The 21,176-nt window shown below is 43.0% G+C and overlaps 1 protein-coding gene across 3 annotated transcripts in view; it reads right to left on the bottom strand.

The window, feature by feature from the left end:
• Positions 1-671: 671 nt before the first annotated feature.
• The window catches only part of DAZL (deleted in azoospermia like), a 32,571-nt gene continuing 12,066 nt past the window's right edge, over positions 672-21,176 (bottom strand). The window contains exons 4-11 of one of the 3 annotated variants that reach the window (XM_019497744.2): positions 19,255-19,306; positions 15,836-15,902; positions 15,288-15,424; positions 12,513-12,590; positions 10,353-10,403; positions 3,926-4,033; positions 2,938-3,033; positions 672-1,718 (exon numbers count right to left, since the gene is read on the bottom strand). In XM_019497744.2, coding sequence (XP_019353289.1) covers positions 1,665-1,718; positions 2,938-3,033; positions 3,926-4,033; positions 10,353-10,403; positions 12,513-12,590; positions 15,288-15,424; positions 15,836-15,902; positions 19,255-19,306 — 643 coding nt within the window. In that variant the 3' untranslated portion in view covers positions 672-1,664. Of the gene's footprint in view, positions 1,719-2,783; positions 2,830-2,937; positions 3,037-3,925; positions 4,034-10,352; positions 10,404-12,512; positions 12,591-15,287; positions 15,425-15,835; positions 15,903-19,254; positions 19,307-21,176 lie in introns of those variants that run through there. The other 2 variants (XM_006262384.4, XM_059728874.1) reach the window with 2 other exon arrangements.

Here is a 21,176-nt window from a genome sequence, read left to right as displayed (position 1 = left end):
ACACTTCCATATTTTCAGCATCTATTAGGAAATGGACACCAAAGCTGGAGAGAGCACTTCAGTCATGTTCTAATTTAACAGGCAGAGCTAAGACTCCTCAGCCGCCTCCTACATATATGCCCCAGTTTATACGAGTTCGCTGCGTTGCTCATCTCCCTGGAGAACGTCTGTCCACACTTCCTTGGACACTCTCTTTAAGAAAGCAGACAAGACTCCAGAAAAACCTGCAGCCAAAACTCCTGAAAAGACTCCAGCCAAGAACGCTTAAAAAAAGTCTAACCAAAAGCCATTCACAAATTCCAAAGTCACCTAAAAGAAGTCCTTTCAAATTAATGATTGCTATTTACAATACAAGTACATTAATATAGCTATATTACTCATCTATAATTGATAAAGTACAAAGTTCTGGGGTTTGTTTGTTTTTTTTAGTGAAAATAGGGTATCAGGCCTTGGTTCAGGAACCAACCCCCCATTTATAACATTGTTTCTTATGAGAAAACATTGTAACTTGGAACCAGTTTTGACTTAAGACAGTGTTCAGGAACCAATTGTGTCGTAAGTCTGAGGACTGCCTAGACTTTTGTTTAACATTCTGATTAGTAAAGGTATTTGCATCACCTGCTGCACTGCTGTAGTTAACATCTCCACACTATGAAGTTTAGGAAGCCAAGTCAAAAATAAAAATTTATTGTCCAGGTTTCTTAATACAAGACTAAAATCTACATAATTATAATAAAGATATTTCCTTACAGATACTTTGATTAACAAATACTGTATGACATTAGAGAAAAAAAATGGAAGCATCGTATTTTAAAGCAAATGTTTCTCCCACAATTTTAGGATAGACATGTCTAAAATTTGCTCAGTAAAAAAGTGTAAGTCACTGGGTAGTTAGTGTAGCTAGTTATGTCCTTAGATTTTCCTTAAATTCGATTTAAGAATTTTAGAATGATCTTAATTAGCCCCCCCTCCCCCCCCACCTGGATAACAATGTTCAGATTTCAGGTTCATAAAATTTTAACTAATAAAATGTAATCCACTTCGACTGGATTACATAGAACCAACAATGCAACTGGGTACAGATTTAAAAAGGGCTTCAATTGGAGCTGTAACTTGATGCCTTCTGTTCCACTGATTAAGAATACAGTTTTAAACCTCTACCTCTTGGGCAAATTTCTATTCAACTTCTAAATTTCAAGAACTAAATTGGTGAAAATAAAACAGCTTAAACATCCAAAAAGTTAAGAAAAACAAAGTGCCAACCGTAAATTGAAACGAAGTGCAGTTCAGTAACTAAGCACAGCAAACCAATCATAACTTGAAACTCAGAAGAAAAATCTATGCATTTACAAAGTAAATGAAGAACAAATCTTCCCATACAACCTCATTAAAATTTTAAACACACTAGCATCAAGTGAAAACACATGCAAACCCAAGCAGTAAAACCTGGAAAACTTCTAAAAATTGAAGACATTTGTTAAGTCCTTCAATTAAGAACAAACAACCTAGGAACAGATAACATGCAAATATTAACTTCAACTTGAAGTAACTTTTTCAAAAAGGTTACATAATTCTTTTTTACAGCAGATTGCTATATTGATCTTCAGTTTTCATTAACATCCCAAAATAATGAAGTACAGGCACTAAGTCTTCAGGTTCATTGGTCAAACACTTTTAAGTACTGCCCTACTTCTTCTGAAGTGATGAGCTTTCTTCTCCTGTAAAGATAAAGCATGAGGAAAATGAAAAAAAAAAAGTAAGTAAATAAATATATATTTTCAAATCTCTTAAAGTAGAGATAATTCTATACAACATTTAGCAGAATAAACTAATGTGTGTTTCATGAAGCAGCATTTTAAGATTTTGCTCCTTAAAAAAAGAGACTGTTTAAAATTCAACGTGACAGAAGCAAGCATTTACATAGGAATGTGTATCTGGTCAAGAATTTCTAAGGAAAGCTGAAAAGGACCCTATACAAAACTTCAGGAAATTGGTATTTATCTTTTGACTGAATGCTGAATTAAAGAATTTAAACAGATAAGCAAAGTATGCAATTAAAAGGAAAAAAAAAAAAAGAGTCTCTAGTTTTCCCAAACAGTAGACATATGTGACCATGTATCACTATCAAAATACTTGAGCTGAAAGGAAAAAAAATTAAGAAGTGATATCCATAACCAGGTTTCACAATGTTGTTTATTCCAAATACAAGCTGCCACCAAAAATATGTGCATTTCACATCTGGAAAAAGCTGCTATTGTAACTCAAAGATATTGCATATTTAGAATAATCATTTTCTAGCTAAGGGAGTATAAGATTTTTTTTAAAAGTGCAGCCCATTTGACTTTTCAGCAGTATTTATTCTAGGTGGTATCTAAATAGCATAGTAATACCAATGCCACAAACCAAGGCCAGAAGTAATGCCAAAGGTCAGTTATGGTACACAGGAAAGGGATACAACAACATGAAAGATCCCTAAAGAAAAGCAACTAACAGTTATACTAAGGGTATTTCTACATCACAACTGAAAGTGATAGAGCAGCACATCTAGACATACCCATATTATCTTTAATCTTGCTTACTAATACCAACAGTGAGAATACAGTAACTCAGACTTTCAAATGGACTAGCAACCCAAATATGTAGTCAGTGGCCCAGGGAAACGTGTATAGTCTCTTTAACACCTTTTTCACTGCTAATGACCCCAGAGCTGGCTAGATTAAAAATATTTCAGTTAGGCCTACATGTGCTGCAAGGCACCTCCCACATCCAGTGTAATCACCTTAAGCATTTGACAGAAATATGCTTCAGTCAACTCCAATACAATGTAATCTAAAAAGGTCAAAAATGTCTTTCTGATCATTTCCAAAGCTTTTCACATTTGTTCTAGCAGCTGAAAAAAGTTAAGCTCATCAGCACTGCTAAAATTTTATTCCATACCTTGAAGTAGTCTTCTTGTGATACAAGAGTGTTTTTCAGCCGGTTCTCCGAGTTAAACAGACAGGATATCATTGTTTGGATGCTTCGGTCCACAGACTTCTGAAACATGCATTTTCAGGAATGTCTCCAACAATACATCTTCTCTTATTTATTTCATTGCTAGTTATTTCTACAGATTACATACTGAACCCTGACACAAATGTTCAAGATTACTGTCAACTGTCAGCCTTTACTGAACACACTGCAGTAAACAGAATTTACAGTCAAACATCCAGGTATTATATGCATGGCAGTTGTGTTCTTTCCACCTGCAAATTCTAAAATAACTTTGTGAATTGCTTTTGTATATCGCATAGAAAGTGAATTTACAATATTATCTGAAGATATCATTCCCTCTGCAGCCTGTTCAACAACTGAAGCATCACAGACCAGAACGTTCCATTTTGGATCAAGTAGATCTTTATATTTTTTTATTGGTAATTGGATCAAAACAGCTCACAAAACAGCTTCAATCCCACAAATAAAGGCAACAGTCCTTTCAATTGTTTAGAATATTTGAGACTAAAACACTTCTTACAAACTGAAGTGAAAAGCAATATGCAAGACTACCCAAAAATTTAGTCTCTACAAATGCTAGGACAGTAAGAATTCAGGGTATTATTATTATTAATTTTTTTAAGAGAAAGTTGCACTTGCATTTTGTAAATAATTCCTAGGACATTAAGTCTGGTGGCTAAACAAAGTTACATTTACTAAACTAAAGAACGTTGATTTATATACATCAGTTGATCTTGTATGGTTCACAACTGAACCAAAGCATTCTGGTATCTGAGAAAGTTAGTTTCCCATGTGCAAGAGATGGGTGTTGAGGCACAGTGAACTGGTTCAGTGTTATACGTGGAACCAAGTCTCCGGACTACCAGTCCTGTGCCATACCCTTCCCTGCAAATTGAGATATTGAATACAAGTCTCCAAAGTGAACACTTACCTTTTGCGGACTGTTTCCAGAGGACTGCGTAGGCTCTGGAACAGAACATTCTACTGGGATAATTTCTGGATCTACTTCACTGCAGTGGTAGCTCACTGAAGTATAAGCCTGCACAATATTAGAAATGTGTCTGTTAAGATGTGGAAGTGTGTGGGCAGAGGTTGATGGATATGTATTTCCTACAAATCTTTACTACTTCTTGTCCAGCTCAGTAATATGGATCCCCAATCCTGGCTTAACAAGAAGCCAGAGCTCCCCCCACCCCAGTCATTTTCTGAAGAACTGGGGGGAAAAAAGTGCCACACATGCTGACACACCTGCTCCAGTATTAATTTTTTCTGTCAGAGTAGCATCAACTGCTCCCTCTCAATAAGATGTCTGTCCAACACATCAACTGAACACTCTGCAGTAATCTCTTAATATAAAAAGAATTTATAGTCACATGTCCAGAAGTTGCATGCAACCCATTTCTTTCCTTCTGCAAATTCTAAAACGAACTTTGGATCTCTGTGAATGCTCTCATCTTAAGAGCTGCAAGCACTGAATGACACTAATGAATTCTATCCTGTACTGCAGACAGTGAGGCTCTCACCATTTCCCAAAACTGGAGATTTTAGTAGAGGATAATCTGCCGTGTGGACCATCTTACCTTCTTTCCCACCCTCCTACCCACAGAAGTCAAGATTTATATGAACAGTCCAAGAGCTGGAAGGGAACATGGGGTTCCACTTCTTACTGTTATCAGAAAAAAGACTGGACTTGAGATGTTCTAGAGCTCAGGTTCTGCTGCATGGATAGCACACAAGTTAAAGAACCAAAGGAGTCAAATCCTGGAGAGCCACTAAGCTTCCAGTTGACATTCCTACCCATGAATATCTGACTCACCAGGAGGCAAGAACACTTTTCTGGAATGCTTAAGTGCTAAAGAGATTTTCACCAATATGAAACAGTAATTTGGTAACAACCCAACCCACACCCCTTTACAGCCATCAGGTCAGCCATCCCAGCTTGTTTACTCCAAGTTCAGACAAATTGGTTTCACCATTTGGGTGCAGACAGAAGTGACAATTTTCACCCAACCTGGCCACAGAAAGCAGTCTATAGCCATGACCAAACAGCTTAAAAATGGCGGATTGAGTGAAAAATCTGATCCCTCATTGTACAAGGTACAAAAGAAACTTCAAATGTAGCGTCTTCTGTAACTTGCATCTGTGCTGCCTGTCACGGTTTTCAGAATGCGGGGGGGGGAGGAGAACGACGACACGGGACAGAGGGAGTTCAGTTTGGGGATTTTTTTAGACCCCCTGAAGGATGGGGCAGAATTATTGAAACATGACCTCCCTCTCCCTTCCCCACCCAAGGTGGGGGGATCCAATTCACTGAACCCCACCTTTCAGCATTAGCTGGGGAGCCCCAAGAATAAGCTCCCTCTGCTGCCTTTTCCCCCTCCCATTTTGAAAACAGTGAGTACTGGCAAAGAGCTGTGGCTGTTGCTATGGGAACCTGGCTGTAGGCTCCAAGCCCACAGCTAGATTCCGCTTCCCCCTGGAACCAACAGTGAACTTCTGTTTGGTCTGGGGGTAACCTTGCAACTTAGAATGCTTTGCAGAACACCAAGTTACAGCTCAGAGCTGCACTTCTGTCTGCACCTCTCATGTCTGAAAACAATGTTTCAATTTCAGATGGTCCTAAGCATTATGCATGCAAGTAATACTTATAATAAAAATTACCATGCTTTTCTGATGGGAAATTCTGCAAGTCCAACACCAACAAGCTTACACTACATTCACTCTTATAGAATGTATTTGCTTACAAGCAAGTAGTTGGAGGAATTTTTTAATTTCTTAACCTTTTAATAGGCTGCTTAATTACATATTAAGTTTTAAATGAGCCTGCTATACAAGGGCAAGGACTTAGCTGCTTCCACATTTCCTTGACTGACAACACTGGTTCTGCTTATTCATTACAACAGAGGCAGATTTCCCTTCAGAAGTGTGCATGAAACTCTACCCCCTCTGCACTTATGTAAAAGCACTGTACCAGAGAAAGTTCATGTCTGATTCCGACTGGGCAGAAGCAAAAAATTATTCTACAGATCAATCCTAAAATATGGATTTGAAACAGATAAACTGCATATGTCAGGCTGCACGAGATTCTGCTATTTTTTCCTTTTGTCAAAAGTAGACTTCCATCATTGAATTTATAATTCTTTACTTCTATTCTTCCTCCCATTCTACTGGGGCCCCACTAAGTAAGTTTTAAAGACCATAAATAATATTCACAAAGAGGAACAAGTACTGGAACAATTCTATGATAATTAATCTACACTCAATTTAGGTATGTTTACTCAGTAAAAATTGTCCATTAAATTGTGACCAAGTTATGTTACAATAATTACTCCTAAAGGCAGCCAATAATGAGGCTTCCTGCACCCTCCCCACTCGCCAAAGTCTCAGGGTACAAAAAAAAAAAAAAAAAAAAAGCCTTATTTATAAGACTAAAAAAAGTCAACCCTGATTATAAAACAGCCCCCACAATAATTAGTTTCTATATACAGAAAAATTATAAAGTTTCCCAGGCATAAATTAATTGTTGGAAGTTTGCCTTGAATTGCTCTCCCTCCTACTGCTACAGCAAGGAAAATAAGTCTGGGGCCTCAGATAGCCCCTTGGCCCTCTGTAACTCCTTCCCCCTCTCCTTACTATCAGACCCTGCTCTCCCTGAGCACATGGATGTGAGCAACAAATTAAAAAAAAAAAAAAAAAAAAAAAGACTTTAAAATAAACACAGCTGCAGTCATTTGCATGTAGCACCCATAGACTTAGTTCATCCAGAATTAGTGCATTTTACCTTTTCTGAAACTGCTGCAAGTTTTAGCAGGGGTACTTCATAAACACACCTTTTAAGTAGCACTCTGGACTAATATCATGCATAGTTTGTTTTATGTATAAGGTACCAAAGACAAAAGGTTCATGATTTATGGTGCACTGGGCAGGACCCCAGCAAAGCCAACAGCATCTCAAGCCATGGTAACCCCACAGCTCAGCACTGCTTAGTACGCGCATGTACTCCAAATACCCTCACCCCGATACCCCCTCCACCCCCCAAAGGGATCCACATGCTAATTTAGGCCCCCCGACTCATGACTGGAAAAGGGTGTTCTTGTCAAGTCTGGGGATCCTCCAAAAATTGATATGCAGATAAAGTATACAGCAGTTTTATCTCATGAAGGGCAGGGCCACACTAATCATGTGACAGGCTGAGAGATGGATCCCAACAGAGGGATTCTGGGTGAATTGTTTAGGGCCCAATTTAGTTATGTTTGCCAGACATTTGAGGTTGATAAAGAAACAGGAATCATTGGAAGTGGAAAAGAAAGGCATAGCTCAGCTGTGGGAGTGAAGGCAGTCAAGATGTATGTAATATACTGGCTCACCACAAGGGGGGGGGAGAGAAGAAAGAGTCAACACTGAGGGGGACTACGCTCAATGGGCACTGCCATACATGTTATTCAGATGGCTGGATGTTTGCTGGCAGTAGGGCCACTTATAGTTCCTGACTGACGCAGATTTGGAATTGATTTGGCTTAGAACACGAAAAAATTCTCATAAAAAGATGGTCTGCACCTACCTCATGGTACCTGGCAGGGGAAATACTGTCATGGCGGGGTCCTCGCGGAGGGCCATGATCTCCTTGAGGCCCTCTCACCGCGCTACTCCGGCCCGAGGGCACCCTCCATTCTCGCCCGCCACGTCTTGATCGAATATGTAATAGGGAGGCTGCCTTGCGTTTCCTCGGGCCTGTCAGCTCCTGGACCCCTCGTGGGTCTCCCCGTACAATGGGCGCTACCCAAGCTCCCTAGCCTTATGGGCTATGCGTGGCTCCTACCAGCCCCTAATACCATGCCCCAAGCCTCGCAGATGTAATGGACGTTGTCCGGTCTGTCTCTCTACTGTGGCCCACCCTGGGCTCCCTCTCTCATGCCCAGCCTCTTGCTGGGACTCTCGTCTGGCCCACTCTGGGCCTCCCTTGCTGGTGTGGTTCCGCTTCGGGACTCTCTAGCGGGCCCCAGCCCTTCCCTGGCCAACCGCACGGCTACCCTCCCTGACTCTGGCTCACCGCGCTGCTACTCCCTGTCTTCTCAGGGGCAACTGCAGCGCCCTGCCTTGGTCTGAGGGGTACTGCCACACTAGCCTGCGGCCGGGCTCGCTATGCCCGTGCGCCCACACTGGGCTACTCAATAAAACACAATGGCGTTCCCCCTCTCTGGGGCTTGCCGCGCCCACACTGGGCTACTCAATAACATACAAGGGCGTTCCCCCTCTCTGGGGGCTCACAGCGCCCACACTGGGCTACTCAATAACGTACAAGGGCGTTCCCCCTCTCTGGGGCTCACCACGCCCACACTGGGCTCCTCAGTAATACCGCCCCTTTCCTGGGGCCGGGGGGCTATGTTCCCCCACACGCAATCCGAGGTCTCGGTCCCCGTCCGCAACCTACGGGTTGCGCCCGCGACCCACTGGCCGCGCTCCTCGCCGCCAGCTGCTCGCGCAGTGGCGTGCGAGTAATTGAGGCCTCCTCCAACCCCTACAGCCTCGCCCAAGCCTCTGGGTGTAATAACACAAACACAAAGCAAAACCACAAGCCCCTAGGCTGTAACACAAATGCAAGCCACATGGCCATAACTCATCATCATAGCTCAAGCTTCCAGGGCTATCATGAGCTGTACTTGCGACTCAGGCTCCTTCCCATATCTCGGCCGAGGGAGCTCCTGCCTCTCCGGCTGCTGGCAGAGAACTGCCAGCCTGGCTTCGGCCCTGGGCTTTATAAGGGCCAGGCCCTGCCCCCTACAGGCAGCTGGCTCCGCTTAGTTGCTCCGGCAACCCACAGCTGTGCTCACTTGGTTCTGCCAGGGCTCTCTCCCTGGCAGTTTCTCCTCTCTTAGGAGCAGGCACTAAGGTGCCCTGCGACAAATACCATGACCACCAAGGTTCCTACTGGCTAAAAACCATGAACATGGCAGAGGGTAGTACCCTGACTGAGGTAATAGTTAGCCGCTTCCCAGTTTCACTTCCAGTGGGAAGATTTCAGTTATACGGCAACTTTATGGACATGGGAGACTCCTCCCTAGTTTGTTCCTGTGGCCATACAGCTGAGGGCAAGCAAAGCTCAGGGGCATCCAAACCTCAAGCCTCTGGGCTTGGGCCCGCACATAGGGATACCAGCCAAAGGATTTGGAAGCATCTGAAGCCCAAGGCAGGGGTGGAGGATGCTTGCTGGTAGCAGGACCACATATGGTTCTTGAATGACTCAAGAATTTGGAATCAATTTGGCTTGGAACACAAAAAAATTCTTTATAAAACAAGACCAAAAAACCCATAAGACACCCACCAAAAAACCCAACCCTCCTGCCCCCACCCAAAAAACCCCCACCAAAAAACCCAAATTTCTGGTAGGTTCTCATTAGCATGTTTGACCAATATGGGACACGTTATTTTATTAGTTATGTTCAGTGTTGGCTGCATTTAAGCAAATTCATAGTTGGTTCCCATTACTGAGCACATGCTGCTTTTAGCAGCAATTCAAAGATAAGGCAATGTATTTTGCAAAGGTTTCTTGCATACAAGTGTAAAATGTGGAGTTCCCTGCCCCCCTCCCTCCCCACTGATGGAGGAGGCAGGAAAACATCTTCTATTCATGTAAATATGGTAAAATGTCAAAACCTTGAAGATTCTAGTGGAGAGAATACCTCCATGGATTATACAATAACTGGGATTAAAAATACGACACTGGAGCAAAACTGTCAAAAGTCTCTATAAAAGAGAGAGAAAGTTAAGGATTCTCTCCTCTGTCTCATCTTACACAAACAAATGAGGAAGTCTCATATTTTTGAGATTACTCATCTACCAATTATTTTCATGATTTGAATGAAGATCTACAGTTTACTTCATTCAAGAAGAAGTAGGTAACAATTGTACATTTCCCTCCCCCTTTATATACGTCCATTCAAAGATGGACCTGCCACTAGGCAAAGCTCTTCTTCTATACATCTCGGAGAATTAAGTTGTTATGAAACCTGGCTGCACTCGTCAGTTCCCTCCCTCATCGAGTGGTAGCCCAAGTGAGGTATTAAGAACCCTCACACATTCCCTGTTTTAATTGAAACAAATGAAAGGGAAGAATTTTTTGTTCTGCCAAGTAATCTTTGCATGAATTAAGTTTTATTAGGACAGGAAGCTTGCAAGTACATAATCCCATTAGTTAACAATAGTCTGACTCAGCCCAATGCACCAATACCCATAAATGCACCACATTTCTTACTGACCCGCTTATAAAGTGAAGTTCAATTTTGATTAGAAGTGTCAAACTGGCAAAATGTCACACAGAAAGATGTTAAAGATGTGTGTGTTAAACACCATCACCTTACCGGAGGTATAACATAATTCCTTTGCTCCCCAGGAGGCCACTGTGGTTGAACCTTAAATAAATGTATTTAGAATTAGTCTTAAATTATCTTTTTCCTATGAGAGAATTACTTTGATAGGAACCATTTTTACTGTATAAATTTATTTTATAATCCCACTTTCATTACGTACCTCACACACACTAGCTTAGAATACATTAGCGAGCAATCTTTTCATGATATGCACAGTACCACACCAACATGGGATACACACTGCCACCTTCTTAGAAAACTAATAGATTTAGTACCTGTAACATGTCTCAGCATGATGCTGCTACCTTGTGCCTCAAAAGGCACACACAGATTTTTAGGGTATCCCACTTCGGGAATTACTGGTAGGCACTATAAATTAGTAAAGCTTTAACTTCATCTGAACCAGGTTTGGGGACAGGGAGCCTGAAATCTGCCAGGGGCAGCAGTGTTTTCAGAATTAACTGAAGAGGCTAATTCAGTTGTAGTTGAGTTGGCCCATTTTCTGAAAGGAGGCATAGATTTATTTAATGACAGTATGTGGCTGATGCCAGAAGAGACTGACCAAATGTTTTATTTGGTTCTATGAATAAGCAGCACAATTTGCTAAGTTGACTTTATTCTACATGGGTAACAAAAGGCTCCAAAACCATAAGATGAGCGCAAATGAAGCCAAACATTGAGAAATTTACAATTAGTTTTTTTTTTAAGTAAGTCAGACTCCAAACCGTAAAGAGTTTGTTAGCTCATCATGTCACTTCCTCTGTGGAATGAGATGCAAGGAGAACATGCCATTGCTTCTTGGATTTCACCAAACAGGCTTGCTGCAAGAAGACTATTTTAGGGGTGAAATGGTGTATAGCAGGGGTAGGTAAGCCCCAGCACAGTTGCCAATGTGGAACGAAAAGACATTATGTTTAACATGTGTGCCTTGGGGCAGACAGTGGGGAAGTGGCCTGGGCTGCGCTGCCACAACAAGGATTGGGCCCCTCACAGCTCCCCCACCACCTGCCCTGGCATGCCAGTATCTTACAAGTCAAGGTTGCAAGCATTCTTGGCACTGGCCAAAAACACTACTGGCCTCCCAATGTACAGAGAGAATTTTCAGTTCTAGAAGATCTACCAGTACAATATTAAAAGGCCTAATTACATTCTGACAAGTCTATATGCTCCCCTCTATCTATTCACAGAATAGATCATGGAGGTATCTAAGCTGTGGAAGAAAAGCTCTTCAACTCAGTTTAATCATCTGAACTAGACTACTTTAGAAACTAAACTATATTTCAAGTTTATGTCTAAATAAAGGCTAATGATACCAAGTACACCCCAACATCACTAAATACTGGTTAGTATCTGAAGTTTTTCAGGCAATTTCCAATAGTCCAACACAAAATCCATCATTTCATCTAACCTAACCAAGCTATTTATCATGTATACACCAGAACTGTCAAACTCACCCCAGGCCATATTCAGACTGCAGGTGATCCTCCTGGGCTGCATCCACAGGGCTAGCAGTGACTGTAGTGGGTTTGGTGTTGGGCAGCAGTGTGGGTCTAGGAGTAGGTGGTGACATGGGGCACCTTTGGCAGTTGTGGGTTGGGGAGGAGTGGGCCTACAACATGGCTTGAATAGGGTTCACTAGGGTCACTGTCTTTAAAAAGCCTTCACCAAATATTATTACTTGAATACTTCAGTAAAATCTACTTAAAAAAAAAAAACAACCCAGTAAATGTAGGCCTTAACAAAAGCAGCTTTTTGGCTAAAAAAGCAATAAGATGCCAAAATCCCAGCCACACACTAGTGATTTCTCATCCTGGGCACACTGCAGCTCCTATCCTGGGCAGTTAATTAAGGTTACCCACCAATTTCTGGTACTAGATCACTGTTCTTAAAAGCAGCTGCCCTCTGCCATCAGAACATTTTTTAAGTGTTTTCAATTGTTTGTCAGCAAAAGTTTCTGAACAATTATGTAACAATAATGGAGAAGGATTTCTGAACAGATGAATGTTACCAAATTTGCAGCTGTTTTAAAACAAAACATCTAAACAAAAAACAAGCAAAAAGCTTAATCTGTAGAAAAATTTAGGCAAGTTTGGGTCCAACATTTAGATGCATCAATTACTTTACCAAGACCATTTGGAAAGATAAAAGTACCTGATAGTTGTAAGTTGGTTGGTATCCTACAGGAACCTGCTGCTGTATCAATAATGGTGGTGAGCCATAAGGGTAGGACTATAACAACAACATATAAATTAGGTAATGAACTTTAAATCTTGCTAGAGCAAGGGTCAACAACCAATGGACTGCAGGCTGGATTCAGCCCTGGAGACATTTGATCCAACCTACTGATCTGGTTGGACTTCAGTGGCAATGACTGGCTGGGTCCCAGCAAGCACATGCCTCTTGACCTGAGCTAGGTTATTCTAGGCTGTAACCTGAAAGAGTTTGACAACTACTGCTTCGGAGATTAAGTGTTAAAAAACAAAACAACAAAAAAAATAACAAAAAAACCAAACCCAAATCCAAGCAAATCCAACTAAAGAAAACTTTAGCTCTTCCTACAGGACTTAAATGTTCCATTTTCAAAGAGAACTTCAGTACTTGGAGAAGGAGGGGGGCAATTATTTCCATTGGAGAGCTGCTTAATGAGTTTTGGTGAGCTGTCAAGGGCCACCCCACCGTTTGGCAGATGCACTGCCCCCTGTTACCATCTTGGGACCAGAAGCCTTGCTCCTGAACCCCTGACCTTTGCCACCAGAAGTCCTTCCCCTTGCCCCCAGAAATACTCCCTTTGGTAAGGGGGTTTGCCGTCTTGGAACTAGAAAAAAAAAAAGTGTACACTAAAAATCAAAAATTGACAATAAAGTATTTTTAGTATTTTTCTCCTGATTTGTGTGGGTTTGTGTTGTGTATATAGAGGTGGATTGCACAATAGCTCAAAATGAGGTCTTACTCTTGTATGTTGTAAGGGAGTGTGGAGGGGTACAGGGATGTATGGATGTGGATGGGGGGGTGTTTGTGGGGATGTGAGTGTGTGGAGGGGGAGAGTGGTTACATGCACGTATCAGCGAGTGGAGTTCCCCCCAGAGGCACGCAGGTGTGTAATTGCGTCTGGGGGAGGGTGGGGTGTGCATGGGAGCCCCCTGTGCCCACTCCCCCGAGATGGTCAGTCCCCACCCTGCAACAGCGTGGAGCCCATGCACCCTGCAGAGCCTCCCAGCCACTGCTAGCAACACACAGCCCATGTGCCCTATGCCCACTCCATAATCACCTCTGTGGAGCAAATCAGCTGGAACCCAGGCACAACCCTGACCCAGCTCACCCCACGCCACCCGGCTGTGGCATGTCCTGCAACCCCCTGGGTTTACAGTGCAGCTGGGGTAGCTCTGCACTACCACCGCTGCCCCGTGAGGCAGCAGTAATGGTAGAGACACAGGGCAGCCCTGTAAGGGCTCCAGGAGGCTACAGCAGGGAGCTGCCAGCAGAGGGATGGGAAAGGGCTGCTTTCTCTCCCCACCCTCCACACTGAGCAGCAGCTTTTGTCCACCACCACTGCTTTTGAGACTGCGTGGATGAGCCCAGAGCAGGCATGTAGCATGCAGGGACAGGACTGTGCAGTGTGGGAGGGAAAGCAGCCCATCCCACTCCTGGCAGTTCTCTACTGCAGCTGCCCAGAGCCTGCACAGGGCTGCCCTGCATCTATGCCACCATCACTGCCACCTCCAGGCTGCCCCATGGGACTGCAGTGGCAGCGCAGAGTATACACAGGGCAGCCTTGCATGGGCTATGGGCAGCTGCTGGCAGCAGGAGTGAGAGGGGCTGCTTTTACCCAGTGCTGAGCAACAGCTTTTGTCCAGCACTGCTACTGCTGCACCTGGGCAGGCGAACTCAGAGCAGGGTCAGGGCTGTGCAGCACGGGTCTCCATTGCTATCACAGGGTTGGGGCTGGTGGTGGTCACAGCCAGAAGGAGCTGCCTGCCACGTGGACTGCCTAGAAAAGGCAGTCCAGCTATGGAGCCACCCCAGTCCTGCTGTGTGCCTGGGGGCAGTAGGACATGTCACGGCTGGATTATGCTGGGCCATGGGACCAAGGGACCCGCCGCAGGACAGACAAACACCTACAGGCCATTTTTGCCCACCCCTCACCTGCGAGTCTCACTCTATCAACTGGTGTTACACAAAGTGACTATATCACTTCTGAAAATTTTATGCCAGGTAAATTTAGTATGCCCCTAAAAACACAAAACAAAACCCCAAACAAACAAAAAAAAACACTACACAAAACAAAAATAAACAAGCCCCAAGTATTAATTTACTTAGAATATTTTTCTGGGAAGAAACTTAAAATTACTTTGAGCTATTTCAGAAACATTCTGGCTTCTAACAGAGTTTAAATTCTCTCAAAAGGATATTTGAAGTTCCAGGCAGATGAGCTAGCATAAGAGTCTACTCAATCAAGTCTTTTTTTTTTTTAGGGGTTTGTTTTTGGGTTTTTTTTAGGTTTTTTTTTTTTTGTTTTTTTTTTTTAATTTAAAAGGGAGAGAGTTTGTTGTTTTTAAATAATGAGTACTTACCTCAATTTTCAAGTTAAGAGATTCCATAATGTTTATTTCTGGTTTGTTACAAGTGAAATATCTGGTTTGACATTAAGTGGAACCATTAAACCCTTTCACTTACTTCACTTCCCATTTAAAAATACTTCAGGATACAAGCACCAAATTTCTCTTAAAATTTTAGGACCAAATACATATACATTTGTCTTATTTTTAAATTCTAAGGAGTAGGTGGGTGGAGGGCCGGAGGGAATTAGCTTATAGTGCATGCACCCAGGTCATATTTGCCAATGGAAAAGGCAGGTGGAGTTTGTTAGGACTCAAGGTCAGGGACCTTACTGGGGGGAGGCAGGGGAAAAAAAGGGAAAGAATTTACCTGAACATATTGAGTTACTGGACTCATCATGGCTGGAGGCTGCATATATGTTTCAATATTTTGATTACTCCATACATTGTGGAACTGTGGCACAGGTGGATTAAAAACCAGAGGTCTGGGTTGCATGTGATAAGCACCTTGTATAAGACAAAAGAAAGTTAAGAATTGGAAAGAAAAAAAAAAAAGCTACTTGCCAATAGCTTAGACAAAAAATTAAAACAAACAAACAACTTATAGAAGATAACTTTTTAATTAAAGGGAAATAAAGCTCAACAGGCTGCCTAATCAGCTGTCCTGCAATGTCTGCAGATTGCATGCTATAGCACTGTGCTAGTGCAAAATAGTCCCATATGCTCTCTCAACTCTGATATTGAAGACATGAGATTAAAGATTATTTTTTAATCTTAGTAGATATACTAAGTTTAGTTTTAGTACTTTTCACACTAACACCAAGTATCAAAGGGCAAGGACATTTGTTCACTGTCCTATATTTAAGCTGGGCATCCTTATAAAGTGCTGATGTTAAAATTCAGTCTAATGATACTTACATAAATTCTGTTGTTTTCTAATTGCTGGCCCCAGTTTCAGTTTTTTGCCATGGAAGTTTATTTGCGACTAAAAAAAGGAATTACAGGACACTTTAAAAACAAAACAAGAATTTCACTATTTTCTATGGCAGCTAATAATTTTTATAAGATATTTTATCTAGAGTTAGGTCAATACATAACAAACTTAAGTAATACATGATTTACTTATGAAGCTCTCAATGACTCCTCACGTGGCTCATTAAAGGGATTTAAGTGCTAATGTTTGCTTGGTTATTACTTCACTTTGTTTAACAAAAGTCATATACCTTACAGTAACCAGGTTTTTTTGGCAATACATTCTACAATTCCACTACTCTTACACTGCACGCCCAAGCTCAGTCATTGTAGCCAGCAGTACCTGCTCAGTATGCATGTTCCCCAAGATAAGCTCTCAAGCCTGAGCAAAAAGCATAGTGTACACCAGCAAAGAATGCCAGATTTATTAAATTAATTGAAAATGGAAGATAGGTTGTTTTCTACATGCAGATTTTGCAATTTAGAAAATTCCAACTGCTGCAGAAGCAAACAATTTCACATTCTCCTTCAAGTAGTTGTGCCCATGCACATTCAACTATGGGAAGCTAAAAAAAACCTGACCAGTTCAAATGCAGGCAGAATTTCAGTTGCAAGAAGATAGTGACAAGACAATGCATGAATCTAGAGGCTTCATGTATTGTACAAATATAGATGCAGGTGGCCATCTGCAGATGTCTGTGCTGCTCAGAGCTTACTGACAAATTTGACCCCTGCTGGAGTACAAGCTACAGGATGCAGGTGGGCCAGTGTTCCTTATGGGCTTGAATACAGCCACAGAGTTGCTTAGAGAGTCTTTAAAGGAAACTATTTTGCCCTTCTTTCTCTGCTAGTCACAGTTAAAGATAACCTGAATAACCTTATCCCTTGAAAGGGAAAGGTTGACAGCATGTCACATCCAGTGTGGAAGGATGGTTGGGATTCAGGAAAGTAAATATGGATTCAGGCAAGACTCTTAAATGCCTTCCTTCAGCAAGAATCTGGGATGAGTCCTTAGTGACACATTGTCCAGATGGAAAACCATGATGTTAGGGCTGAGCCCACCCTCACTGCCTAAGCAACCTGGCCATCCTTTCTAAGGTAATGGATGCTAGAAATTCCATACACCACGGATAAATGAAGCTGAAAGCACAAAGTCTCCATTCAAACCAGAGCCAAGAGAACTAAAAATCCCACAATTGACTCCTCTTTTCTAGGTGGAAGTAGATCAGTTAAGTCCTTCAAGAATCTGAAGCACAAAAGGAGCAGATAAGCATTGTTTGGACCACTAGCAGCAAAACTGTACAGGATCACAATTAGAGGACTTTGATAACTGAGATACTTAACTACACCATGGAGCTGAAACAGCAACCTTTCTTTCATCTCTTACATTTTGGGGGGGGGGGACGACAACTTATTTTCTAACATACAGGGACAGTTCTCTGCATCCCTGGAGCATTTGGGGTGCTGGTGAAGAGACTGTAGGTTTGGGTGTCTGATCAGCCCTTTATCTGACAGATCAAGAAGCTGAGATGAGAGGAACAAAGCATCCAACATCTGCACTAAATCTACCAAGGTCAGATTTCCAAGTCTTCTCCAGTACCAAGCAGCACTCTGGAGTAGTACATGCTCCACTAAAGAATCAGAAAAGCATTGGACAGGAGTCCTAGGAATCTGGTTTCTCAAAAAACTTTTGTCAGGTTGTATCAAACACCTTGTGAACTGGGGCTCTTTATAAACAGAAGATGCCCTGGGGAGGGTATAGTTTTGCAATCATTTGTAGTTTAACTGATAGTGTGTGGTGGGGCTTTCAACCTACCCGGTAGATTTACTGCCTGACACCAATTCCGGAGTCTGATTATTTTCTGATCTGGAGATGGGGAGAGCTGGCCTCACCCTGTTAATGTAAAGTAACTACCTTCTTGTCTGTCACTATCTGCACTGACAGTCCTAGAATACAGTGGTGGAAAGATTCACAGGCCTTACAGACCACCCTGAATTCTTAGATGCTCATGTGCAGTGACACTGCACTGGAAGTGTAGGTTCCATACCAGAAGGCCATTCAGAAGTTCTCCTCATCTTAGTATGAGGGTATCCATCATATAATCCTGGATGGTAAATAGTGTTAGGAACTACCTGACTATTCATTTACACACTTCCCCATATACATACAATTGACCGACTACAAGATGTAGATATAAAATGATTAACAGATTTATTTAAAAACAGATCTGTTAAATCTTTGTGATCAAGTTTTACAGCTAGTCAAGGGTGCAGCTTTTATACCCATTTGATACAGGGGTGTATCTGTCTTAGACATTAAAGCATACCATGATAGGCAGTGGATAGAGTGACCACAATCTGATACCGTGAAGCAATACTGTTAGACGATAATAATCTTATTTCTAGTTAAATTAAAAGGCGCACCACTTTAAAAGCACAGGGATTTTAAAATAGACAAGGGAGCTTTTAAGTTACCTCTCAATCTTGCCCCTTTTTATTGCACCCCAATCAGATCGGCACCAATAAAGAGGAGAAATGACGTTCTTGGCTATTGGCTTTTTTTTGGTTGTTGTAGCTGATAATTACAGCTGCATGCCCAGAGTACTCTGGCAACCATAGTCTGGTCCCTGCACCCTGCCTCCATCCCAAGCCCATAGCAGGCTATAGGTACCAGTGAGCAACAGGAGGGGTGCTGTGGAGTGGTTACAGGGCACCGTGCTCAGCAACAAAGGGACTGTTACCAGGGGTAAGGCACCGTGCAAGGGCCATTCCATTCTGCTGGGCACATTTGCAAAAGTGGCTTCAGCTTCTGTGCAGCAGCCGTGGGAGCTCAACTGCATGGGGCATGCTGGTGCTGAAGCAGCAGTGTGCTCTGTGGCTCCAAACATGCCTGGCACCGCTGTCTGCACAGGGGTCCGCCCTGCCTGCCCAGGACAACAGCATGGGCTGTGCATAGCAGGGCTGCTAGTAGGAGCTAAAGGCAAGGGGTTAACACACATGGGAGTAAGGTGGTCACCACCTTCCTCATTGAGGGCTAGAGCATGCAGGGGCTATGTGGGGGTAATAAATGCAAAAACAAACAAAAGAAAAGTTAGTCAAAAGTTTAAAATGCTTTGCACTATTACTTAAAAATGGTTATCGGATCAACATTGGCCAATATGGTTGGTTAATCATCGGCTATCAGTATCGGCCAAGCAAACCTTTAAATCGGTGCACCCCTACTTTCTATTTATTTTCTCCAGACTAGTTTCTTATCAACGTTTAACACAATGCTGTTCCTCATTATATTACTCTGACCCACTCATGGCCTCTGTACTATTCCCAAGACAAACATATTGCAATTTAAGTATAGAAAGACAGCTTACTTCTACTATTTTTTGAACATCCACATTGTCCAGAAAGGATACAAATCCATACCTACAAAATAAAATAAGTTTGTTGAGTCCACTATGTAACTTTTTACCAGGGGTGGGCAATTATTCAGGCCCTGGAGGCCTCATAGGGAGTTCTGGGGAACTGTTGCAGGCTGGGTCACCCCCCACCCCAACATCTCACCATCCCATAAATGGAGGTTTGGAGCAGTGCTTCTCCTGGCACCCCCACTCCCTGGCCAGTGCTCTCAGGGAGGGCGCCAGTGCTCCTGCCTGCCTGTCGCCTAAGTGGGGAATGCTGGTCATCAGGGGGTGCACCGGCACTTTCAGGGGTGCACGTGCACCCCCTACACATCGCCACTAGTGGAGCTGGTTTGGGCACAGATGGCAGCTTCAGCTTCCAGTGCATCCTTCTAGCCCAAGGAGAGGCTTGGGCAGATGCCCCAATCCCTAGAAAGAAAAAGTGGCATCTGCAACTGATGTTGGCACCCACCTAGAGCTGGGGCAGCCTGGGCCTGGAGCAGCAGAGGTGCTGTGGGGTGGTGCCAGCAGGGTAGAGCTGCAGGGCAGCCCTGGCCTGGGCTCCAGGCAGCTGCAGCCAGGAGGGTCCCCAGAAGCAGTGAACATGCCCGCTGCCAGATCCTGCTTTTGCCCAGCACTGGCCACTGCCACTTATTATGGGCAGAGTCACCTCTGTCTGTCCATTTCCCTCTGCCCTCCCCATAGCCACCGTGCACCTCCAGCATAGTCCCACAGTTTACACCAGCTCTCAGCCCGCATACTGGAAGCAGCACCAGGCACATGCTGGCTTCAGCTGCAGACACAGGAGGCAGCTTCTCCGTGGGGACCAGGGTGTCCTCCCAGGTCCACAAGTGATGCTGCTACATCAGCTGCAGTCCCAGGTAGTCAACCCAATCTCCAGCAGGAACTTGCAGGCAGCGTCCACAGCTGGTGCCAGCAAACACCCACTGCTGCTTCTGGACCTGGTGTAACGTGTGGACGGGGCTGAGATATGCCCGTTTGCTCGGCATGATGGTGAAGCCGGAACTGTCGGCTCCCTATGGGCCAGGATCCTATGATTTTATATCTGGCCTGCTGGTCAGCAGTTGCAGTCAGCTGGTGGTCAAGTCTGGACTGCAGGCCGTGTTTTGCTCACCCCTGCTCTTACCTTATTTTTATCCTGCTGAGAGCAGACAGCCAAAAAAAAAAAAAAAATCAAAGCCATAAAAACAAAAAAAAAGTTACAGCTAGCAACTTAATACTGAGATTTGAATAACTAGGTTTATGTATACAGGCAGAGTCCAAATCCATATTCTTCCACTGAACCCTATGAACCTAGAGCCACTGCAAACATGAATTTTACTACAAGATACCACGTAGCATATAAATGGGTCAGAGGAAGGAAAGCACTAGCTTGTAGAGTGTAATTTAAACCTTGTAAATGTTTTCATAAACTATTCATTGTTAAGACTCTTCAGGGGCTGTTTTTGATTTTTTGTTTAAATCTGTATTAAGATGTATTCCCTCTGTCCCTTAAATTGGAAATTTGCTGCAAAAATGTAGTCTGTAGCCACATCCAGACAACTAAGTGGAAGAAGGAAAGCTGCACACTGGTTATATGCACACCTTGAGACAATGCTTGAGTTTGGTTCCAATTTTAGACTATGCTACCTTACACCACTTTACTGTATTAATATTCCTGCTTTATGGATTGGGGGAACTTATTACACTCTCCAAGAAAAAAGGACACATGAAAGGTCTAGTTTGTTTATAGGCAGTTAGTACAAATAGGAGGCTAGGATATTAAAACATGGACAAAACACTATTTGGAACATATTGCTAGAAGAGTTCCAATCTATGTAGGGTACATCAATTTGTAGGCAGACGTTATAAAACAGGGGTGGGCAATTATTTCA

The sequence above is a fragment of the Alligator mississippiensis genome, chromosome 5 (genome assembly GCF_030867095.1).
Source record: "Alligator mississippiensis isolate rAllMis1 chromosome 5, rAllMis1, whole genome shotgun sequence".
Taxonomy (NCBI): Eukaryota; Metazoa; Chordata; order Crocodylia; family Alligatoridae; genus Alligator; species Alligator mississippiensis.
Note: the sequence above shows the minus strand (reverse complement) of the source record. Positions and strands in the feature narration are given on the sequence as shown.